Raw genomic sequence first — 25,633 nt, forward strand, 5'->3', positions numbered from 1 at the left:
CAGCGTGTAGATTTGCAGCTTTCGAGAAAATGCAAAGGCCTTGACAAGGTAGATTGGGAGATCAAAGTTGACTTTCAGCACGTGAGACGTCTGCTATCAGTTATGAAATCTTTGGTTATCCCACTCTTAGCAGTAGGATAGAAACTGTCCTTGCGACTTGTGGATGTGATTTCAAACTTTTGTATCTTCTGCCTGACGGGAGAGAAGAGAGAATGACAAGGGTTGGAGGTCTCCTTGATTATATTAGTTGGTTTCCCAAGGCAGCGGGATGTGTAGATGGAGTGAGTGGAAGTTGGAGTTACAGAACTGGTTCTATTCATCTTCAGTAAACTCATCAATGACCTCCTCTCTCCTATAAACCCAAAAGTGGAATGTTTGCTGATGGTGCACAATGTTCAATTCCTTTCACAGCTCCTCAGAAAGTGAAAAACCCTCCCGTGTGTGCAGTAAGACCTTTTACAGAATTCAATCAGAGACAATTAATTTATATTCTACTTGTGCTATGCACCATCAATATGAGATAGTCAAAACATCTTCTGTGAGATCACCACCATCAATTCCCTGGGAAGATTGTGGTGATCATCGCTAACCAGAGACTAACCAGCTACATAAACACTCCAGGTCAGGACTAGGTATCCTGTGATGAATGGCTCACATTCTGGTTCCTTCATGCTCTTCCACCATCTACTAGTCAAATATCTAAAGAAAACAATCTTTAAGAATTCAATTAATTTATGTTTTTAATATGAGTTTTAAATCAATCTCTCAAATTACTGTAGCCCAGTGGGGCTTTACAACATTAAGAAATAACCAGAAAACTCTCTGAATTTTTGAACTAATTCTTCAGGTTAAGATCAAGCATTAAATGCAGGTTGCTGTGTGTAGCAATTCGTCCTTGGGCCATGATTAATGCTGGATATAAATAAAAGGTTTCTGATCAAAGACAACCCCTGTGTAATGAATGTCAAATGAAAAGAGGCAAAGATCATGACCCATATTGAATAATGATGAAAGAAAAATAGCTGTTCGAAAATGTCAAATCATATGTTCTTGTGACGTATAATACGTTTAACATAATTAAGTTCATCATAGTTCCAAAATGTAATGGAACATCTACACTATTTTTCTGCAGCTCAACAATAGCAAAAGGAAAATGAAAATGGTGTGCATTTTTCAGGAGAAATTACCAACTTGGTAAGAATTATCAATCTATTTTTAAGATACTGCTGTCTTCCATGTTTGGAAATTTGACTCTTCTGTTTAAAATAACTGAAAATATTCCAAGAGCAGATATTTAAAGTTTGCAGGGAATATAGATTAAATGAATCTCAACATCATATTTGACACAACCATCAACAATTGTTTTTTTTTGTGTGAATAAAGCAAGCAGATTTAAAGGAGAGGCTGATAAGGCAATTTAGATTTAACTGCATTTTACAAGTGCTATGAATATGCATTGAAATATCTGTTACTGTTAGCAAAATCAAGAAGATAGAGCTGGCAAAGAAAAGGGACTGATGATCTGGAAAGACAGAGTAGTGCTGTTCAAACTGAGAATAGGCCATATGGTTCGTAATTTATTTTCCTCCACAGCAAGACCTTAAGATATTCCAAAGTTCTAAACCATTTGCCAATATTTATGATCAGTCACAGAAATCTAAGCCTTGGTACCAATCTTGATTAATTTCATATTTGGTTATAATTAGTGGAAACTGATGCATTCCAACAGTATAAACGGTGATAAGGCTAAGGATTAACAGATGACATTCCACGGCAGATTAGACTGACAAGTATATCATGAGAAATCCAGAACAGGAATTAAGAATGTAAAACATTTTAACTCTTCAGTGATTTTTTTTTTTGGAATGCAAAGGCATGAAGGAATGTTGGATCATATGGAAAAAAAAACTGCCAATGCTATAAACATTTTCAAGAGGTCCTGCTTTTATCTTATATTTTAGGCTTCTATGTTTTCACCTCACAGTTGCAAATGCAACAATAAGACAATCCAAATGCCCTAAAGTAACTTGTGAGCATATTTCTGGCTGTGAACTGCTCTAGAGTCAGACCAAGCTTGATGCAGGCCAGCAATGCGACAAAATGAAAACATGAAAATTAAGTCAACTTTTATGCCTGGCTCTTATGACAACACAGGATGCTTTTCAGAACACATGAGAGGTCACTATGAAAATGAAGTGCGTTACCAGTCTCATGAAATCCAGAAGAGTATCTGCAGACATCCCACCTCTCCCGGAACTTCCGGGAGTCTCCCGCATATCAATAGTGGCTCCCTGATGCCCGCAAATTATATACAATGTCCCGGAAATTGATTTTTTTTGAGAGCGAGAGAGAAAGAACGCGCGAGAAAGAGCGAGAGAGTGAGCGCAAGAACAAGAAAGAAAGCGCGAGTGAGAGCGACCGTGAGAGAGTGAGCGCGCGAGAGCAAGAGCGAGAGAGCAAGCGCGAGTGAGAGCGACCGCGAGAGCGAGCGCGTGAGAGTGAGAGCAAGAGCGAGAGAGGGAGCGCGAGTGAGAGCAACCGCGAGAGAGCGAGAGCAAGAGTGAGCGCGCGACAGCAAGAGCGAGAGCGAGAGCAAGAGCGAGCAAGCGAGAGCAAGAGCCAGACAGCGAGTGAGAGCGACCACGAACGAGAGAGAGAGCGAGAGAGTTCCAAAAAAAGTCACAGTAGCAGAGAGTTCCAAAAAAGAGAAAATATAAAACGTACGTCACCCCAGACTACCCTAAAGTGTACCTCTGCCTAATAGGGGTCAAAATAATGACAGTGTTGCTCGCTGCACTGTTTGCAACAGTGACTTTTCTATTGTCCATGGTGGGTTAAGACTGTAAAAGACATGTTGAGGTGAGTTTAAAAGGTGTCATTCATTCATTAGCATAGCTAACGTTATTTAAACTAGCTGGCCAGCTGCTAAGGAGCTACTCTATCGCAGACATCCCACCTCTCCGGGAAGTCTCCTGCAAATTGATGGTGCTACCTCCCTGAATTGAGTTTTTGCAGGGTGGGATGTCTGGTATCTGGCACAGGTAGCAGACCGATTTATAAGATGTGACCAATTTGACAGAAATCTTACAGAGACTTTATGTAAACCACAATCCAAATGTGCGTTTACAGCTGAACTGATCTTAGTCAAGCAACCAAACGAGAGACTGTTCAAATAGCATCAACTCAAGTCCAAACAAAGATCAAACAACCTCGTCAGCTGGGCGGCAGCGTGCCGAAGCCACTTGCAGACATATGCCGTACGTTCAGAGCCAAGCTCCTAATTAGCTCCAAGGACGAATCTGTGACCCAGAACATGAAGTGGTTTCTATTTCTCTCATCCAGACGCTGCTCGACTGGCTGAGTTTGAGTCAGAGAGTTACAGAGCCATCGAGAGGTACAGCACAGAAACAGGCCCTTCAGTCCACTGAGTCCAGGCTGACCATCAAACACCTCTTTGAATTTATTCCACGTTAATCCCATTGTTTTATTCTCCCCAAATTCTGCTCAATTCCACTCACCTGCGCATAAGGGGCAATCTCCAATAGCCAATTAACCTATCAATCCGCACGTTTTCCATTATATCAAAGAAACCCATATAACCCAGGGAGAACCTGCAAACTCCACACAGACAGAACTCAAGGTCAGGATTGAACTCTAGTCTCTGGTGCAGTAAGCTACTAGTTCTACTAGCTGTGCCTCTGTGCTGCAGTTTCTGTTTATGTCCAGGTTTCCTAAATGATAATTTGTTCAATGAAACATATAAGAGGACAGGACTTAGACCCCACATCTGAAAGACAAAGGACCATTACTAATCTGCCTCCACTTAGTGTGAGATACATCTATAACGGGGCCCTTTAAAAGGTGGAGCACTTCTAAATCATGGAGGCCTTTGTTTACTTCAGGCAAAGATATTCCCATCAGCATCAGTGTGCCAGCACAAACCTCGACTGTCACAATACGCATGGTGTACCAGGCAACACTGATACTTGCCCTCCAATGTACTTCTGAAACAAACCACTATAGCAACCAGATCAAAGCACTGGGAAGGCATCACCATCACTGCCTCTGCAAAACTCTCCAAATCCACCGGCAGGGTAAGTGAACTAACATTAGCAACCTCATCCAACACAACATGCAGAACACTGAGGCTATAATCACACCCAGTTCCCTCTGTTGAGCATATAATTTGTATGCATGACACAGGTCTCCCGAAGAAGATGCTCTCATTCAAAAACACAAGAAAGTCTGCAGATGCTGGAAGTCCACAGCAACACACACAAAATGTTAGAGGAATTCAGCGGGAAAGGCAGCATTTACGGAAATGAACGGATAACCAAAGTTTTGGGCCGAGACCTTTCTTCAGGACTGCGAGGGATGGGGTAAGATGCCAGAATAAAAAGGTGGGGGAGGGGAAGCCAGGTGGGTGGGAAAGGTCAGGGCTGGAGAAACATAGAAACATAGAAAATAGGTGCAGGAGTAGGCCATTCGGCCCTTCAAGCCTGCACTGTCATTCAGTATGATCATGGCTGATCATCCAACTCAGAACCCTGTACCTGCCTTCTCTCCATACCCTCTGATCCCTTTAGCCACAAGGGCCATATCTAACTCCCTCTTAAATATAGCCAATGAACTGGCCTCAACTGTTTCCTGTGGCAGAGAATTCCACAGATTCACCACTCTCTGTGTGAAGAAGTTTTTCCTCATCTTAGTCCTAAAAGGCTTCCCCTTTATCCTTAAACTGTGACCCCTCGTTCTGGACTTCCCCAACATCGGGAACAATCTTTCTACATCTAGCCTGTCCAATCTCTTCAGAATTTTATACGTTTCAATAAGAACCCCCCTCAATCTTCTAAATTCCAGAGAGTATAAGCCTAGTTGATCCAGCCTTTCATCATATAAAAGTCTTGCCATCCCAGGAATCAATCTGGTGAACCTTCTTTGTACTCCCTCTATGGCAAGAATGTGTTTCCTCAGATTAGGGGACCAAAACTGCACACAATACTCCAGGTGTGGTCTCACCAAGGCCTTGTATAACTGCAGTAGTACCTGCCTGCTCCTGTACTCGAATCCTCTTGCTATGAATGCCAGCATACCATTCGCCTTTTTCACCGCCTGCTGTACCTGCATGCCCTACATAGAAGGAATCTACTAGGAGTGGAACATAGGAGAAAGAGAAGGAGGAGTGGACCCAGGGGGAAGTAATAGGAAGTGAGAAGAGGTAAAAGGACAGAGTAGGGAATAGTGGTGGTGGTGGTGGTGGTGGTGGGGAATGTGTTTATGGAAGGATAAATCCATATTTATATCATTAGGTTGGAGGCTACCCAGACAGAGGCTTCACTTTGGCACAAGAGGAGGCCATGGACCAACGTGTCAGAACGGGAATGGGAATGGGAATTAAAACTCAATTTTAAACTCTGCCATGTGAAGAGATTTACCAGGTGAGCGGAATAAAAAAAAAATCAAGGAAGTCCTGAAAACATCCTCAAACAATATTCAACATCACACTGGCTCCCACGATTCCCTGGACACATTCTCTATTAGTGTTAAGATCCTCAAGTTCATGGCCCAGCCTGGGATAAAACAGTGGAACAAGCCACCTATCTACCCATCCTGTTAGGTATCCTGTCCTGTCCCATGTAGAAGAGTCAGCAGGTTCTATACTGGCCTGATCAGTCACCTCAGCACCAAGTATAACTCAATGCACTAAGATATGAATTCTCACTTCAAGTGATGTATAGTATATACTTTGACTTAACAGAACTTCAAAAATATAATAAAATGCTTTCACTGAATTAAATACAACTATAAATGGAATTTCTACTTCTATAGAAATTTCTTTCACTCATCAGAAATTGAATCTTTGCAGCTAAACACCAAGTTGTCTTTGTAAGAGGCACATGGTATATTGAGTGTAAAAACTACTGGTCAAGTGGTTCCTTTGGAATTATTTTGTGAAGGCCCCAGCACTTGACTGGATTCCAGTTTAGTCAGCACACCTAAAAAGCACAGCATCATCTCACTTTAATTGCTGAAGATATCTGATAGATTACCCAGAGCCAGATAAATCCATCAACATCTCTACGTGTGCAGACAATCTGATATGGAGACAACTGATAATGTTGTCAAATCAAACCCTCTGGGTACTGTACTCACCGCTGCTTTGCTGCATAGCAGCACATCTTCGCAACAGAATAACTTCAAAAAATGAACTGCATAAAATCACCATTAATTCCAGGAGAAGAAATGGAAGGAAGTAGTTGAAAGTACATTAAACCAACACATAAAAATATAATTTTCTTTTGTGCTCGAAAAATCTTTCAACATTTTCCAAAGTAAAAATTTTAAAGACTTACCACCAAGAGTGCGAAAAGGATGACACCACAGCTCCAAACGTCTGCTTTACGACCATCATATTTCTCTCCCTAAATTGAACACATCTTTCAATTAATGATTTTGTTCAGAGTTACTCAGCAATCAAAAACGAGAAATCCTGTTACAAATCCACATTGATGACTGTTTAATTTTCTGCATCATTATCATCTAGTTCATTGATCTGTTTTTCTGTGCAAAGTACTGGAGCTCCAACTTCAGATACATGGGATCCATGCTGAATTGGCTGCTTGGATTCAGAACTGGCTTACCCATAGAAGTAGAGGGATGAAGGGACCTATTCTAGCTGAAGGTCTGTGCTGGTGGTGTTCTGCAGTGATCTGTACTGGGACCTTTGCTGTTTTTAATATATACTGTGACAAGAATACACATAGATTAAGATGTAGCTGTCCTGTGCTAGCACCAGTGGGATCAGCAGTTGGTCTGCCACCTGTCTTCAGGAGAGAGAGAGATAAGGAAAACAATGGAGCAGCATTTGGAGATGTGTAATGAAGGGACGGGAGAGAGAGTAACAGAAGGAGAGAGCTGTCAAGAGCGGTTCCCCCTTTGAACCCTGAACTGTTTGAAGTGATGGACAGGCGATACCCCAGCAGGGGGATAAAAAGGGACAGGTTCGCTAAGGCAGGACACACACGACACCCGAGATAACAAGACCCTGGAAGCGGTGCGTCTCTCACAAGTCAGTGGGAAGTACCGGGCCATAGACGCACAGGGTGGAAAGGCACGGTCGGCGGGAACCTGGTGTGTGTCCACCCTTGCCTGGGTGCTGGGTTCACCGCAGAGAAACGATCGTATCTGGAAATGGAGGGGTCACGGTCGGTGACCTCAGATGACATCACAAAGGATTCGCCCAAAAGCTGACTGTGAAGGTCTGTGTGTGGAAGCCTTGAATATTCATTCGTTTTGCTCTCTCTCTCCTTCCCCCCACTGTCCATCGCCACGGCAACGATTACTGCGAACTGAACTGAACTAAATTGAACTGAACTTTGCGTCACTTTGAAACTGGTCATTTACCCCTAGACAACGATAGAGCTTGATTGATCCTGTTATCTTAATTCTGTGTACATGTATGTTTACCATTGCTGAACTGTTGCATTCATTATCCTTTTGATTAGAGTACTGTGTTGCTTGTTTCTTTAATAAAACTTTCTAAGTTCTAGTAATCCAGACTCCAACTGAATGATCCATTTCTGCTGGTTTGGCAACCCAGTTACGGGGTACGTAACAATACATATAGGCCAAAGGAAAGAGACAGTATACTGTTAAGGGCAAGACCCTTAGCAGTGTTGAGGAGCAGATGGATCTTACAGTCCAAGTTCATAGCTCCTTGAAAGTAGCTACACAGGATGATAGAGTGGTTAAAAAGGCATATGGCATGCTTGCCTTTATTAGATGAGGCATTGAGTTTAAAAGTCAGGAAGTCATGTGGCTGCTTTATAGAGCTCTAGTTAGGCAGCATCTGGAGTATTGCATACAGTTCTGGTCCCTTCATTATCAGAAGGATGTTGAATCTTCGGAGAGGACACAGAAGAAATTTACCAGAACTCTACCTGAATTGGAGGACATGTGCTATAATGACATGGGCTGTATTCTCTAGAGGGTCAAAGGCTGAGGGGAGATGTAATTGAGGTTTGTAAGATTATGAGAGGCATAGATGGGGTAGACAAGCAGTATCTCTTTCCTAGGGTTGAAAAGCATATCTGGTGTTTCGAATGTTAAAAGAATCACAAAATTATGAATTGCTAAAGGTTGGTTTGCAGGTGCAGTAGACTATCAAGAAGCCAAGTGGTACATTGGCCTTCGTTGCTAGAGGGATTCCACCGGTGGATGGGACTCGAACTGGGGTCACAGCCTCAGGATTTGGGGGAGTAAATTTGGGATGGAGACGAGGAAGAATTGCTTTTCCCAAGGAGTGGTAAATCTGTGGAATTTTCTGCCCAATGAAGCAGTGGAGGCTACCTCAGTAAATATATTTAAGACAAGGTTGGACAGATTTTTGCATAATTGGGGAATTAAGGATTATGGGGAAAAGACAGGTAGGTGGAGATGAATCCATGGTCAGATCAGCCATGATCTTATTGAATGACGGGGCAGGCTTTATGGGCTGGATGACCGATTCCTCCTGCTCCAATTTCTTATATTCTTATAAGGGGGCCGAGATGGCCTGTTTCCGTGTTGTAACTGTTATATGATTATATGTAGTTAAGGTGGGGGGGGGCATTTCAAAGGAAATGTGAGGGGCAACATTTTTTATAAAAAGAGTTTTGCTGCCTGGAGTGTACTTTCTGGGGTGGTGATAGAGGCAGATACATTATGGACTTCTAAGAGATGGTTTGACAGGCACATGAATGTGAGGAAAGAGGAAGGATATGGATGTTGTGTAGGCAGAAGAGATTAGTTTAGTTGGCTATTTGATTACAGATTTAATTGGTTTGGCACAACATTGTGGGCCAGAGGCTTGTTCCTATTCTGTACTCGTCTATGGTCTATGTTCCATGTCTAACCTTCTATGGCAAGGTCACCAAAAGGAAGGTTTCAGTGGCTCATAGTTGCCCTTTGCTAGACAACAGAGATGTACCTGAAAGACCATTCTGGAATGTTTGGATGCTGTCAGAGTTAAACATACTTATATAACAAAATGAGTCTCCTTGAATCTTGACAATTTTAATCTATCTTCCAGGCAGCTGTAGAACACCCACATGATAGGAGCCAGCTGCACTTACGCTGATTCAAGTAACCCAAAAACATTTTTTATTCTGAATTCACCATGAAATTCAATTGCTTTATTTGTGTATTTATCTGTGAATATTCAGCAAAAGAGATAGTGAGAGGAATCATTTGTTGAAGCCAAGATATTGATGTTAACTATGTCTTTGTAGCTATCAAAATTGCATTTGAACATCTGCTGACATTTATGTTATTACGAATATAAAAACCTGATATACTTTGAGTTTGAGGAGATTCTCCAGAATTTTCCGGAGTGTCTCTAAAAGAGATACTTCAGAATACCTGCTTGTTATGCTGAATCAAAACCTTTTACATCTGCAGCTCCAGTCTCTATAGGGCTTACTCATAATTGAAACATCAACCAAAACTGGGCACAAATACTCCAGTAATGGCTACAATGATGCTACATAAAGATTCATCAGGACATCTTTGTTATTGTACTCTAAACTATAAACAGTATGGAGTCCTAGATCCCAGATGTTTTTTTAAATGACTTAGTCAACCTGTCACTTTTAACAGGCATGCACGTGCTCGCAGATCTTTTTTCTTGAGCACTATTTAGAATTGTGCTTCTGCATTTAAATTTCCTCTGCATTCTTGCAATCAAAACGCAATGTTTTGTTTTTCTCAGCATTACATTTCATCTGCCACATATCCAACCTTACCATTAGCCTGTCTATATCTCCAAAAAAATTATTACCATCCTCCACACTGTTTAATGCATTACCAATTTTTGTAACATCTGGAAATTTGGAAATTTGTAAAAACATGGCCCTGAAAGGGATTTGCCAGTTTTTTTTCTTCAACCTAGATTAGGAATCATGCAGAAATGAAGAAACTTGGCTATTTGTGGACACAAACTACTTAAAAATAAACTAGAACACAGGCACAAGAAACAATTAACAAGATGGTTCCATACAAAAAAGGAATTTTGCCCCACTTGGACAGAACCATGATCAGTTTTATAAATCAAACAGCAGCAACGATATATTGACCTTAAAAGGAGTATAAAATAGATTTATCGGTATTAAGACAGTACTTAAAAGGCAAATTGTGTTAATTTAGTTTGTATTCACTTGAATTTGGAAGGCTGAATGTTGATTTAACTGATGTGCTTAAAATTATAGACATACAATCAAATAGATAGAAAGGAAGTTATGATAAGCCTTTTAAAGAGTGAAATTAGGAAATATATTCTCTATATAGAAATAACTGGAAACCTGGAAGATCCTTCCCAGAAAAGTTGTGGATTTCAAGGCACAGAGTGCTGTAGAGATGTAGTAAATGAGAATGAGGTGTTGATCAGCTTTATAGAATTCATGCTGATCCAATAGATATATGGGAGACAGCCTCTAACTTGGTTGGTGGCTCTTGTATATCTTCAAAGCTATGCAGATCCAATGAACAAGTATATTTATAGTGACGATGATAGATGAGCTGCCAAAAATTCACTATGATATGACTCACCTAGTGCTATTTTTTCAATTATATGCCAAAACATTTCTTGCACCATTCTTGTTCAATATAAAATGGGTATAGTGGTCCAGTGCTTACAATAATAAACTAGATAGCCAGTGACTGACAGTTCAGATCCCAGCATGGCAAGTTGTGAAATTTAATTCATTACAACTGGTGATTTATCAGTTGGCACACACAAAAAAAAGCAGCAGGCAAGATTCTGGGCTGTCATAAAAACCTGCCTGATACATTAATGCTGTTCTGTGAAATAGGCCACCATCCTATCCTTATCTGGCTTCCATGTGGGTCTAGTCTCTAATAAGTCAAATCTAACTGGAGATGAGAAATAATATTATATTGCCTGTTTTGAGTGAAAATTTAACACTGTAACAGCTCATAATCATGGAAGACCTAAGCACTGTTGGCTTTTCATGGTAGGCTGGTCCAGACAGTTAAGGCCTGGTCTGTCTGGAGTGATCCAAGGTAATCTGGCTAATTAGATTCAAAACTGGCTTGATGATATGTGGCAGAAGGCAGCAGTGGAAGCATATTTTTAAGACTGGGATTCCAATGACCAGTGACCAGTGTTGGAACCTTTGCAGTTTGTGATATATAATAATAACTTGGATATGAATGTAAAAAGTATGAATATTACATTTAGGGATGACACAAAAATTGGTGGAGTTGTGAACAGTGAGGCAGGTTGTCTAAGGCAACAACAGACAGCGGGATTTAGTTGGGTGGAGCAATGGAAAATAGAAAATAATCCCAACTAGTGTGTGATGATGCATTTTGGGAAGGCAGGTCAGGGTAGGACAAATACAATAAATTGTCGGGCTTGGAAGAATGTTGGGAAGTGGAGAGAGCTAGTGGTTCAAGCCTATAGTTCTGCGGCAATATATCTGTAATCCGGAAGTCTTTATGAATTTGTAACTTTTGTAAAAGACAATGTGACAAAATGGAACTTACGAAATCCTAAGGTGCTTTGCTGGTTTAGATGGGAGCTTACATGTGTTTTATGGGTGTGTGTGTGTGTGTTATGAGAGGAAGCTGTATATTTTTTATGACAGTGGATGTTTTGACAACAGTGGTAAGCAGCTTCTGAACAACAGATATCAGAACAAGGTAATAGAAGAATGTTATGGAATACAGCAACCTAATTACTGTTCTCTGTTAAAAGTGCTTTGAGATACAAGATCGAAGCTGTTCTCCAACATAATCCCTGGAGGTAGTTTCCCTTGCAAGTGAGTACTAGGTGTGCTATAATGTGATACACTCTGAATTTGTTGTAGTTTGTTTCTGTACATTAGAACACCTGCTGAAATCAGATACATTACTATGCTGAGGAGGCATTTAGACAGATACTTAAATGGGCAAGGTTTAAAAGGATACCATCCCAATGTGGGACAATGGGATTAGTGTAAATGAACAAAAAGGTTAGCATAAATAAGGTAGGTTAAAGTGCCTGTTTCTGTACAATTCTAATCACCCTTAGCTCCTCTTTTCTGTTCCTTTAGCCTTCTTAATTTAAATTAGTAGCTTCAAAATACAGTCATCACTTTGGCCAAAAAGCCATAGCTAATGGGATCTCATCCTTTAGTATTATATTTTTTGTTTTTTTTATTATTTCTAAGGTGAAAATAGTTATTTACAATTTTGAATGCTTGCTGTACTACTGTTCTTTCTAAAATATTGCTTCAAGTATAAAAGTCTTTGTTATTTAACTTAATGATATTTAAAATGATATAAAATTGCCTGTACTACTTACTTTTGCAGAACTGTAGAGTTTTGTTAAATTCCAGTAAAGATCTGGCATGAATTGGGGCAGATTTTCCTCAGCCATGCAGGGAATCACATCCATAATTGCTGGCGGTTATTGCCTTTCCTGTATGTTGGCACTCTATTTAAAGTTCATGCCTAACCTCAGTTGCCAACCTATTAGCTCACTGCAGTCTGATCCTGAGTGCTTATACTGTGGGGCTGAGCTCTCTGTAATGTTCCAGCCCTCACCTTCCTAAACTATGCTGCTCAGACTCCTTGCAGTGCTGACCTGAGCTGGCATCCCTACAAGTAGGTGATGCTGTGAGACCTGGAAGGCAGTCCAACAACTTGATTCAAATACGTTCAATGACATGAATGTTCATTCATTGGATTATTGCTTAAACTTCAGAGATAATCTTTCATATATTCCACCAGGATAATGACACGGAATGGCATAGAGCATGGATGCCAGAAATTGAAAAGTTGCAATGATGCAATCAGGAATGTTACAGGGAAGTAATCTGGAAAGTTTAATCCATAGAATATGAGCTCAAAGCCACATCATTGGCACGTAATTTGGCTTTTAGGAAAAGTGTTTAAAAACTTTTGTTTGCTGTAAAATATTATAAGTGGGCTGAGATATTGGTAATTTCATTCCACATTGATATGGGTGACTTCTAAAGAGGCTTACCAAACCATTCAGTTATCACCAAGGGTACACAGGATAGGGGAATAAAGGTTGGTCTTGCAGGTGACATAACCACTTTGAAATCACATGCAAACCATTCTGAAGGATGGCCCTCATATCCTTTTGCTGGATAAATATAACTTCTTGTTTCACGTCGCTTCTCAGTGAGTGTCAACCAAAATAATAAAATGTTATACTGATATCCTTTAATGCAGTCCCCAACCTCAGGGCCGCGGACCGATACATTGCCGCGAAGCATGCAGGAATGCAGAGGTAGTCGGAACGCACCCAGCACATCTTTAAGAAAAAAGCAAAATAAACAAAATAATTAATTGGGTGCCGCCCGGCACGTAAATGTCGGCCCAGATTAGAGGCGATGCACCTAATTAATTAGCATGTTTATTTCGGCTTTTTCTTAAAGGTGTGCTGGGTGCGTTCTGGCTACCGCTGCACTGCTGCATTCTTCATGGCAATGTATCGGTCTGCGGCCAGGAGGTTGGGGACCACTGCTTTAATAAAGGAAAAATTTTTTAAAAATGTAATATACTTACTTCTAGAGAAGCAAACATGGTATTGAGTAAATCCATGAACAGGACAGAATACGTTCATCACAAACCTCTTAACTACTCCCCAGCCTTCTTTTCGAAAAGAAAATGAATGAAATCTTAAATACTCCCTTGTAATGGAATATCTATTCCTGGTTGCAAAATTTCCCCATTTAGTTTACAGAAGATACAAATGCACAGTGATGCATCAACGTCTGTGGATTATGAGGGAGATAAAGCAGTCACACCCTATTCTTTAGACTGCAATTATATGATGTGATGATCCCAGACAGACAGATATGCCTTCAGCTTTGCCAGCCTGTCCAATAAGCAACATCGTTTCACAGCTTCTTTAACGTGAATGCAACTCTGCTACTTGCTTGCAATTAAATAAATCATGTTGTTAGAATCATTCATGACTCTTGGGCTATGGGCTGGAAGCATGGTGCTCTTATAACGCCTAAAAGAGGTGCTTAGTTTGAGCCCTTAGTCTGGAAGTGCTCAAAGCTCTTTGAAGAAATCTCACTGGCTCTCATTCTGCTTTGGAGCACATATTCAACAGCAAAATTTAAGTAAGGCTGCTGTTTATTGATTACAGTTTGGCATTCATTACCACTATCCCCTCATTATCAATAACCAAGCTTCTAAACCTGGGCCTCTGTACCTTCCTCTGCAACTGGATCCTTAACTTTCTCATCGGGAGACCACAGTCAGTGCCGATTAATAATAACATCTCCTCCTCATTGACAATCAACACAGATACACCTCGAGGATGCATGCTTAGCCTACTGCTCTTTGCTGTCTACACTGATGGCTGTGTGGCTAATCACCGTTCAAATGCCATGTATAAATTTGCAGGAAACACTACTATTGGTAAGATCTCAGATAACAACAAGAAAGTATACAGGAGTGAGACAGAGGTTGACTGGTGTCACAAGAACAACCTTGAACTCAACATCAGCATGCCTAAGGAATTGATTTTGGATTTCAGGAAGGGGAAGTCAGGAAAACATGCACCAGTCCTCATTGATGGATCAGTGGTGAAAAGGGAAAGTTCCTAGGTGTCAGCATCTCAGAAGATCTGTACTGGCTCTACACATTGATGCAATGATGAAGAAGGTACACCAGCAGTTTGAGTAGTTACAGATATACAGTGGAGAGCATTCGGACTGGTTGCACCTGATACGGACACTTTAACACATGGAATCGCAAGAGACTGCAGAGGTCTGCAGACACAGCCAATTCCATCATGAACTCAATCATCCCCATCATCAATGATATCTTCAAGCCGTGATACCTCAAGAATATGGCATTCATCATGAAAGAGCCTCATCTGGGACATGTCCTCTTCTCACTACCGCATCAGGGAAGAAGTACAGGAGTCTGAAGGCCCACACACAATGATTTATAAACAGCTTCTTACCCTCTGCTATCAGATTTTGAATGCTTCATGAACCCATGAATCCTGCCTCATTATTCCTTTTTTATTTGCGCTATTTATAGTAATTTTAGCTCTTTGCACTCTACTACAGCTGCAAGCAAACAAGTTTCATGTCATATAAGACAGTGATAATAAACCTGATTCTGAAATGCAACATCCACATTAACTGTTGCGAATCTCTGGCCCATAACTGTATACAGTGTGGCATTGAGAAGCTGGAGACTATGCATTGTAAACACATTGAAGACCCATGTAAACAGAGGAAAATCCAAAACCACCTCCCAACAACCCACCCACCATCCTGAAGTTCACCTCCTTCTTCATCTGTGGGAGAGTCTATGCTCCCCATATTGGTCTTATCAGCCATTTCAAAATCAACAGCTCTGGACTAGAATCAAATCATCTTCAGCACTAAGGGAATGTTTAAGATGAATAAGTGTACTCATCAAAGAATGCCTCAGTTATGTACTAAAATTAAACTTGGGATAGAACCACAGAATTTACTTGGTTCTAGGTTTGGGAAAAAAAGATGCCACAGAGAAAGAGATTGAACTTTTGAAGTATAAAGGGCAACTTCTCCTGCCCCAGGTTACAGCTTGTTGAAAATTCCCAAGAGATTTTATAATGAGGTCTGATTGTATCAAACTACTGAAAGCATATCAAAGCAATCTTCACATCACTGCATATTCAAGTGTGTCTTAGACATTGATGAGAGAATGATTATGAAGATAATCCACATGTTCCCAGGCATTTATTATCAAACAACATTGCACAAATGAAGTGCCGGGTATAGCAAAGTTCAAAACAGCTGCTATAAAGATATGCTGAATCAGAAGATTTTTGTGCTTTTCTTGAGTGACACACCAGAGCTGTTGTGTCTGCGCACAATCTCATATCGACTAAATAGAAGCTTTCACACGGGAGATAGCTTTAACTGGTATATTCACATTGCATCGAGAGAAAGAGAACAATGCGTATGCTCAGACAACAGATCAATACGTGGTGCTAAGGGGGGGGGGCGGTCATTGCTCTAAAAGAAATAGATCCATACACTACACATCCTCCCCCTTTAGATTAATGCAACATAAAACTGTATATGTACAAAACATTTAATTTCTCTTTTATAAACCCATATTCCAAATAAACATGCTTTCATAATCCATAACTAACTTCACAATTCTAAAAGTTCAGTGTTTTGGATGGCGCTCCGTTTCTTTCACAATAGCGTCTCTGAATCTGTGGATTGGCATCAGTTTGATAGGTATCTTGTCTAAGACAACATTCTTGCTTTCCCATGTCATGTTGCTATCATCGTCGCGAGGTAAGTCTGGTGATGGTAATGTGTCCGTCTTGTTGGATGCAGTCGACCTAGGTGTGTTCTTCGGTTCAGCATCCAGTATCTGGTCCTCATGACATCTCCATGTCTGATCTCCAACATCCACTGTGTACATCAGTGTTCCAGTTCTTGTAGCTATCCTAGCAGGCTTCCACTTGTCTTCTCAGAAATCACACACTAGGACTTCCTGTCCAATCTTGAAGCTCCTTGCAGGTTCATTTGGCAACTAGCTGAACTGTTTATTCTGCACTTCCCTCTATAGATCTGGTTTCAGGAGGTCTATATGAGATCGCAGTTTCCTGTTCATGAACAGCATTGCAGGTGTTTGATTTGTCATCGCATGAGCAGAGATCTGATACACAAAAAGAAAGTTGTCTGCTTTGTGCTGTAGAGAAATGACCTCCTTGTCCATCGTTCTAATGGATTTCTTGAGGGTTTAAATAAACCCTTTAGCTAACCCATTTAGCGCTGGGCGGTGAGGAGCTGACTTGAAATGTCTGATGCCATTTTTCTACATGAACAGTCAGAATTCTTCTGACGTGTATTGTGGTCCATTGTCACACACAGTTTCTTCTGGTAAGCCATTTCTGACGAAGAAAGTCTTCAGCGTGCAGACAGTCTTTGCCGAGGTGGTAGACTTCATTGGTATAACCTCCAGCCACTACGAATGAGCATCCAGAGCAATCAGAAACATGAGAGTCCTTGAATAGCCCAGCAAAGTCAATATGTATTCTTTGCCATGGTGAAGATGGCCACTCTCACGGGTGTGACGCTGCCCGTGGGGGTGCATTTTGAATTTGTTGGCATCTTTCGGCTAAGTCTTCGATCTGTTTATCTATTCCCTTCTCAAACACCTTCTGATTAGCATTAAGCAACCGTGGTAGTCTTTGGTTAGTGCTACCATTTGGGCCGCAGTTACCAGTTGATTCCACACTGAGAGCTTTGATTAAGTGCCGATCTAGTTGGGCTTTTCTCAACCATTCACATCTGAAAAGTGCTGGCCCTCCACTTTTCAATACATAAATCTCTAATTGCTGTGTTTGGCCTCCATACGTCACATTTATCTTCAGTTTGCCTTTGGGAGATACTTCTTCACCTGTGTAGGTCTTTAGCATCTCTAAGGCCTTCTCCAATGTTATCCTAGAAAACAGTCTGTTGTAGTCAGCCTCCGGAATTATGGACAAAGCTGACCCTGTATCCTGCTCCATTTTCAGTTTTACACCAGATACATCTATTGTGATCCAGATAATTTTGTGATCTGCTTCAGTTATACTATGCAGTTATAGGCATGACAGTTCACCTCTGTCAGACTCTATGTTGTCTGATTCTGTTTTACATTTGGTAACTTTACGCATTTGCTTAGCTTTGTGTTTGAGACTTTTCCCTCAGTTGTGCGTTTTGTCTGCCTTGCACATTCTCTCTATGCGACCTTGTCTGTGACACTTTCTGCCTACTTCTTCTTTGAACTAACAGTCATTTGCACCATGGGAGGATATGTCACATCGATAACATTTTTAGCTTTTTGTGCCACTCAAGGACATTTTGTGCATTTCACATTCTAACCTCCTTTTCTGTAGTTCTGCTGCATCCTTTGTTACAGTCTCTAACAATAATGCAATGGTCAATGCCCGTTCTAAGGTTAGGTCTCTTTTAGATAGTACCCTCTTTTGGGTGCTTTAACTATACATGCCACATACAAACCTGTCCCTTAATGCATACAAAGTCTATCTCTAAAGTCATAGTACTGTGAAAGTTTGCACAGTTCTGCAAAGTATTCTTTTGACTGGCTCCTTTTGTAAAATCTGAATTACTCAGGTATTACCAGCGGTTTAAGGCTCAAGTGACTTAGTAAAATTGTAAAGATTTGGTTGAATGTCTTGCTTGCTGGCTTGTCAGGAGTTACTAGATTGCGTAAGAGACTGTACATTTTTGGGCTTATTAAGCTAAGAAGTGTAGGGGCTTCTTTTGCTCTTCCACATTGTTCACGTAACAATACAGTTCAACCCTGTTGAAATATGACTCCCAGCCTTCATTGGCACTATCAAATTCATCAACTTTCCCGAATGAAGCCATTGCTGCGTTATTTTCACTTTAAATTCCGCATGTCTTTTACTGTTACTAGGCACCATTCTCACACCTTTGTTAGCGTCCATGACAACCTTCTCTCCACTGTTTAACTTTCGCTGTTTTGTCCTGTAACCATGCTGTAACTGTTGGTGCAGTTCGTGACATTTTCTGACATTCAGGTTCGTACCCGTTGTCAATATGTTATGTCTACACACAACTACGTATTGATTAAAAAAAGCATGCACACGGGAGATGGGTTTAACTGATGTAGTCAGTTTGCAATGAGAGAGAGAGAGAACAATGCGCAGGCGTAGACAACAACACGTGCACAGACACAGATCAATACGTAGTGCTAACAGGGGAGTCCGGTGGGGCGGGTCATTGCTCCGCAAGAAATAGATCCATACATTACAAGTGCCAACATTGGTTAATACAGGCAGAGTTTTATGTATAGCAGAGGATAATGACAGAATCATTAGGATACATTTGTAGTAAAAAAAAGAAGCAATTTCATCCAAATCTGCACTTGGGATTGGGTGTTTAAATCTGCTGCAACAGGAAATGAGTTCAAGCAGACATGAGTACCAGCTTGGGTTATCAGTTCTGCATTCCAACACTTAGTTATGGCTGGGCATTGCTCAAGGTAAAAATCTACCTGTTCTATTGAGATACAATCGTACTAAGGCAAGTTTGAATCTGTCTAAAACTTCTCAAAAGTCTCACTAATTTAGAGATCTGCAAAAGACTAAAATATAATGAAGATACAGAGAACCATGTTCACATTAAAAAAACAGAATAGCATGTCAAATAAGTTGAAAACCTTATTAGCTTCCATAGTGAATCTCAAGCATCAACCAAATGAGGAAGCTGAAAACACTTACATTATATCAGTAAAGCAATCTGCCAACAATATACTGTGTAGCAAAGTCTTATGTATACATCTGGAATTTGCTGGAGTAGGCCATGTCTTGTTGTATGCGAATTTCCTACATTGTTCAGATCAAAATCTTTTGGCCTGTAAGGGCATTTGATGGCAACACAGCAAGGGCTATTTCCGAGTGGTGAACTACACAGCAAGCATGCATCTCCATGAGTGTTAAGAACCACAACAGAAACTGAAGAAAGAACAAGACGCTAGCTAATTTAGATTGGGCAAGCTCAATATCAAATCTGGCAAAGATATTAGGAATAAAGAAAAGAAATTCTGTTCAGGAGGAAGAAAGAATAACTGAAAGTAAAAGTTTTAAAAAAGCGGTAAATTTAAAAAAGCCAAAATACCCAGGTCTATGCCTGTTTGGCATATCACTGTGGTACACAGGGGTGTGGGAAGTTCACTGGCAGCCATAGGAAGACAGGAAATTAACAGAAAACAGATAGTACAACGATATGGGTCACTTTTGAAATGACAATCAATAATTAGTCAAGTGCTATTAAATTTGAATGAAGGGACTGAGTGCATGGCAGCCAAATTTGTTATGTTTTGTAACTCAAAAACATAAAATTAATTGAAAGGAAAGCATGGAGCCAGAAATAGCGTATCTTGGATTTGTTTTTACTTTAATCGAGAAGCATAGACATGACGTGGTGGTGTCATGACGTGTGCAATATACACATGCATACATAGTACTGTGCAAATGTCTTAGATACATCTATATAGCTAAGTGCATAAAACTTCTGCACAGTATTGCATTTGCCAATGTGGAGCAGACAGCAAGCTTGTAAATCTGGCGGGAGCAAACGATGCTGGGAAAGGTGAGGGTGGAGTGCCACGGGAAGGGTTAGGACAGGTGGCATAGAAGGAGTACCAGGGCCGGGGGGGGGGGCGGGCGGCAAGGGTGCAGACATCAGGCAAGGTAATTTGATTCCAAATAATTGGTTTATTGATCATTACGGAATGTCTCTCTAGTGCTTCCCGCTTCCTCTCCGTTCCCTTAACCTTTTCCCAACCATGATCCCCCTACCCCAATTTTAAATTGTCCCATTCAGACCTAATTTAAGATTTAATTGCTGTGGAGGATTCCTTACTCTTGTGGGGGGGGGGGTAATGTCTTTCCTGACAATGGAGAGGGAGGGGTCACTCTGCTTGGCAAGTGAGAATTGTGTCTATGAAACAGTCCCATGTTCTAGGGCCTTCTCCGTTGTGGTTGTAGTAGTTGACTTTGGGACTGCAAGTAGTGGTTCTGACAGCTCTGGACACCTTTCTACTGGGAATCCTGAAGATGCATTACAAGCCTCATTGGACAATGTGAATCATAATGCGTGAGTACAGCATCTGACGTCACCATTTTCTTTATCTTGTGAAAAGTCACCGCACTCTGCTTTCTCCATTGCCATTTCTTCCTGATCTGCAGTAATGAGTTCAAGGGCCAGGTTTAACAAGAGCCTGAAATGACAAATCCTAAAAAAGTCCACAAATGTGACACATTCTTTGGCCCTGGGGCGTCCATCACTGCTTGAATTTTCTAAGCACACTTGGGTAAATCTTGTGTGTCAATGGTGTGGCCACAGTATGTGATACTTGGCTTAAAGAATTCACATTTGTCATGTTGTGCTCTGAGCTCAAAATCTTTTAATCTTTTTAATGCTATCTTGAAATTTTGGAGATGTTCCTTGTCATCCTCACCAGTAACAATGATTAATCCAAGTAACACTGAGTGCATGGACAGCCGTGCTGCACCTGGTCCATAGCTAACTGCAAGAGTACAGGTGCAGATGCCACTCTAAAAAAAAACCTAGTACTGTATAATGATAAACCCTTTGTGAGTGTTTATGCTGAGAAATACTTTGGACTCTTCTTCCATCTCCATTGTTAGGAGGTCCTCTAAGTCCACTTTGCTGAAGTGTTTAGCTCCGGAAAGGGTTGCAAAGATATCCTTTATCCTGGGAAGAGGGTATTGATTTACTTACTGTATTGGGTTAATAATGACCTTAAAATCACCTCAGATCCTGACAGACCTATTCTTCTTGACTACTGATGTTGCCTAGGGTCTCCACTCAACCTTGGAAAGAATTCCTTCTGACTCCATGCGATCTAGCTCACTGGCTACTTTATCACAGATGGTATAAGGAACCGGAGGAGCTTTAAAAAACTTGGGTGTGGATTTTTACTTAACACTATTTTACCCTTGATATGTTTGCATTTTGCAATATCATCCTTAAACACTGCTGTGGCATTTTCCAGTACCTTAATTCACTCTCAGTTGACTCTGTTGCAAGGGATGTGGCATGGAAATGGTGGATAGATCTCCAATTAAGTTGTAGTTGTCTTAGCCACTCACATCTCCACTATGTTGGTCCTCCTGCTTTTACCACATACAAGCCCAATCTGGCTTATTTATTGTTGTATTTTACTGTTACGAATGTTACTCCCACAGGAATGATCTTTTCTCCAATGTAAGTTCTTAGCTAGATATCTGCAGGCTTCAGTTTAGGATCTTTGAGCCATTCAAGCTCATTTTGTGGTGCGACTGAAACAGTTGAGCCAGTGCCCAATTCCATTTTAATTTACTAACTGTTTGTTTGTGGTGAAGCCATATTGCTTGTCTGTTGTCGGTTTTCACAATGTAAATCTCAAGGCGACTTATTTCTCTGTCACCTCATCATTATCAGATTTTTTCATCACTAGCATGTAGATTAGTGCTCTTTTTGAAACTGCAACTTGACTTTTTAATCTTTTTCTCTTCCCCGTGCAGTCCATTATTTTTGACTGCCCAACATGCTCTTTGTATATGTCCTACTTTGATGCATTTTGGTTAGCATTTAAACCGGCATTTGTCTAGTGTATGCAAGCCCCTGTCACAACAGTAACACAACTTATTAGGCTGGGCTGGTTCTGCTTAGACACTACAACTTTGTTCACACTCACTTTCATTCCTGACTGCAACTCAATTGCACCTCTTTCTGCTGTTTCCATAGATACAGCTATTTCAACTGCTCATTTAAATGTACATTGTGCTTCAGTCAGGAGCCACTTTTGAATGCTTTTTTGAAAGATTCAAAAACTAAACAATCTCTCAGTCTATTAAGTCCTACACTGAACTGACAATGTTCAGCCAGTCACTTCAATTCAGCCATGTATACTGAAATGGACTTTCCTTCCTTTTGATTCCACTAATTAAACTTAAAGTGCTCTGTATTCAACAATGGGTTTAATTCCAATTGTTCCTGCATTACTTTCATGATATCAGCAAAGCTCATTTCAGCAAGCTTGGTTGGAGCAATCAAACTTCTAAGCAAACTGTGCTTTCCAACCCAACACACTCAGCAAAACTACAAGTTGGTTTTCATTTGCCTCAAAATACTACTTGATCCACTCAGCATACAATATCCAGTTATCTGTTGTGCAATCAGGTGCATCAATCTTGGAGCTGTGCTTAGCCATACTGTCCTTTAAAGCAAGTGGAGCAGCGGGCCAAGCACACAGTCTTATGGTGCACCTATGCTGATGGAACTGAATGCCAATCCGAACTGAATGGGGTCGTCAAGTGAGAAGATCCAGGATGCAAATGCACCAGGAGTTATTGAGGCCAAGGTCTTGGACCTTAATGATTAGTTTTGAAGGGGATGATGGTATTGAATGCCGAGGTGTAGTTAATAAAGAGCATCATGATCATCTTTGCTGTTCAGGTATTCCAGAGTTGAGTGACGAAGTAGCTAATTTCATTGAAACATTTAAGACTCTGGGGGGTATTGGCAGAGAAGCTATTTCTCCTCATGGTAATATGTAGAACTATGGGGTATAGCTTCAGAATAAGTAATTGCACATTTAAGGCAAATATAGGGAGGAATTTCACCTCTGAGAGGCTATGAATTTTTATAATTTTCTACCAAGGGAGCTGTGAAGTTAGAGATTCTGAATATATTCAAGATGGAGATTGACATCAATAACATGGGGAATGAGCACAGTAAAGTGATATTGAGGCAAAAGTAAATATTAACCATGATATTTTTGCATCGCACGGCCAGCAGGGTCAAATGGTCTGCTCTTGCTCCTGTTTCCATATGTGAAAACCCTCACCTTTCTTTATCAAGCAAAAATTGAAATATTTGAACTTATTGAAGTTGTGATTCATTTAACCTGTACCAAAAATATTCAAGTGAAAATTTTCAGTGCATCTTGTTTTACCAACAATCTAACTTAAAATATAGATCAACTGACCATCAAAGGCAGATTTAAAAAACCTCAGAGAAAAAAGGAAACAATCTTGCTATTATTGTCATGGTCCATTCCGTGAAATCCATATTCCAGTTCATCGATCCTTATTCCGGGTTTTCCTGTTTTCCTTTGTTCCATTGGGTGCCTTAATTGAGGCACTTGATTCTTGTTTTGGGCTGGCACATAAATACCTCGGCAAACCAAGGATTTCCTGCATGGACTGTTCCCTTCCCCACCCTTCCAAATCCTCGCCTGCAACCTTCGTCTGCCACTTCATCAGAATCCTCGGCAGTGACCTCGTCAAGTATCCTTGGTAGTTACCTCGGCAAATATCCTTGGCGGTCATCCCGGCCCCTGCGTTCAAGAAAGGGTCCTGGCTCTGTGTTCTGGAAAGCATCCCGGCCCTTCATCCTAGAAGGGTCCCGGTGGCTCCAAGCCCTAGAAGGGTCCCGGTGGCTCCGAGCCCTAGAAGGGTCCCAGTGGCTCTGAGCCCGAGAAGGGGTCCTGGCTCCAAGCCCAAGAAGGGGTCCCGGCTCCAAGCCCAAGAAGGGGTCCTGGCACCGTACCCTAGAGCTCAACCCAGCCAAGTCCAAGAGCCGAGCCAAATCTAGTTCAAGAGCCACGTCCTGCCCTGGAGTACCTTGCCCAGCCCAGGAGTACCTCACCCAGCCTGGTGCTGGAGTTCCCTTGTCCTGTCCAAGCCACATCCAAGAACCTCGTCCTGTCCAAGCCACGTCCAAGAACCTTGTCTTGTCCAAGACTAGTCCAAGAACCTCATCCTGACCAAGTCAAGGTTTTGTGTTTTCGTCCTGTGCAGGAGTTCCACGTCCAGTCCTGTAGTCTAGCCATGTCCAGTCCTGTAGCCACGTTTTGTCCTCGCCTAGATCCGGGGTCCGAGACCGAGTCAAGACCCCGGTTCGGAGTCCTAGCCCAGGCTCCTAGCTCCAAATTCCTTGTCCTGGTCCCTCTTTCCTAGTCTTAGTCCTAGCCCAGGCCCGGTGTCCTTGTCTTGTCCAGAGCCTGTGTCCATGTCCAGCGTCATTTCTTCCTGACTCCCCTTGCTTTCTTGATAAACCTAGTCCAGTTCCTAGTACTTCAGTCTGTGTCTTGCATTTGGGTCCGCTCCCAACGCCCCCTTATGACAATTATTCAAAGTAGTAAGTAGAGCTTATACAAGCAAAAGCTAGGTTTGAAATGGAAATTCCAACAAGAAATGTATAATAAAATCCAAACTTGAAATTTCCTCCTTGGTTGCAAACAAAGTGCCAATATATTCCATATTCTCTTTCAAACTTGATTTTCTATAAAATTTGAATGTTGAATCAGGATGAATATTCTGGGACCAAGGAAAACTAAAATTATAGCAGTATATTTCTTCTTTAGGGCTTAACTTTCAAAATTTAACTTATTAAATAACAAAGAACTACATCACTCACAACTATCTTGAAACTCATCGCCTGGATTAAGCAGGCTATTTATTCTTCCAGCACACTGTGCCCTGCTTCTGATGATGAACTGCTATGGACGAATATTCAGAACTTGCATTCAGAGGTGAAGAGCATTTCAGTATTTAAGGTGACTTTTGCTGATCCCGTCAAGAGGATGAAAGGAACTTAAAATACTCTTGAGGATTTTTCCTGAACACTCAATGAATTGCAATAGAATGAACAGTAATTGCCTCCATCCTGTCTATTATCTACTCTGCTCAGTCTTGTGAATGCTCATCCCAGCCCGAAACAAAGCTATTGTAGAACATATCTTAGAATCAGGCACACTGGCAGTTTTAAGGAGAGACAGACAAAAGACCTGAGGGAAAATCATAAAGGGTGAAGAAGGCCTGGTGTACCATTGTCATAGGTGTTCCTCACTTAAACTAAACATTCTGCAGTCCTTCTGTGGTGGTATGTTTGTTTCCAGTCTATAAGTGCTGATGGTAGACAGACCCTTAACTTTATCCTACCCCACCAGGACATCTAATAATAATCACAGCAGTACGTAGGGTGATGACAAGGAGCCAACATCTGTGACATATTGATAGCAAGACAAAGCAAATTTTCTTTGTTCA

At 41.1% G+C, this 25,633-nt stretch overlaps 1 protein-coding gene across 1 annotated transcript in view; it reads right to left on the reverse strand.

The window, feature by feature from the left end:
• Positions 1-25,633, reverse strand: part of LOC134354260 (serine/threonine-protein kinase BRSK2-like) — a 1,028,846-nt gene that overhangs the window by 166,392 nt on the left and 836,821 nt on the right. Inside the window, 1 exon segment of the mRNA XM_063063164.1 lies at positions 6,354-6,422. Coding sequence (XP_062919234.1) covers positions 6,354-6,422 — 69 coding nt within the window.

This window comes from Mobula hypostoma, chromosome 11 (assembly GCF_963921235.1).
Source record: "Mobula hypostoma chromosome 11, sMobHyp1.1, whole genome shotgun sequence".
In the NCBI taxonomy this organism is placed as follows: Eukaryota; Metazoa; Chordata; class Chondrichthyes; order Myliobatiformes; family Myliobatidae; genus Mobula; species Mobula hypostoma.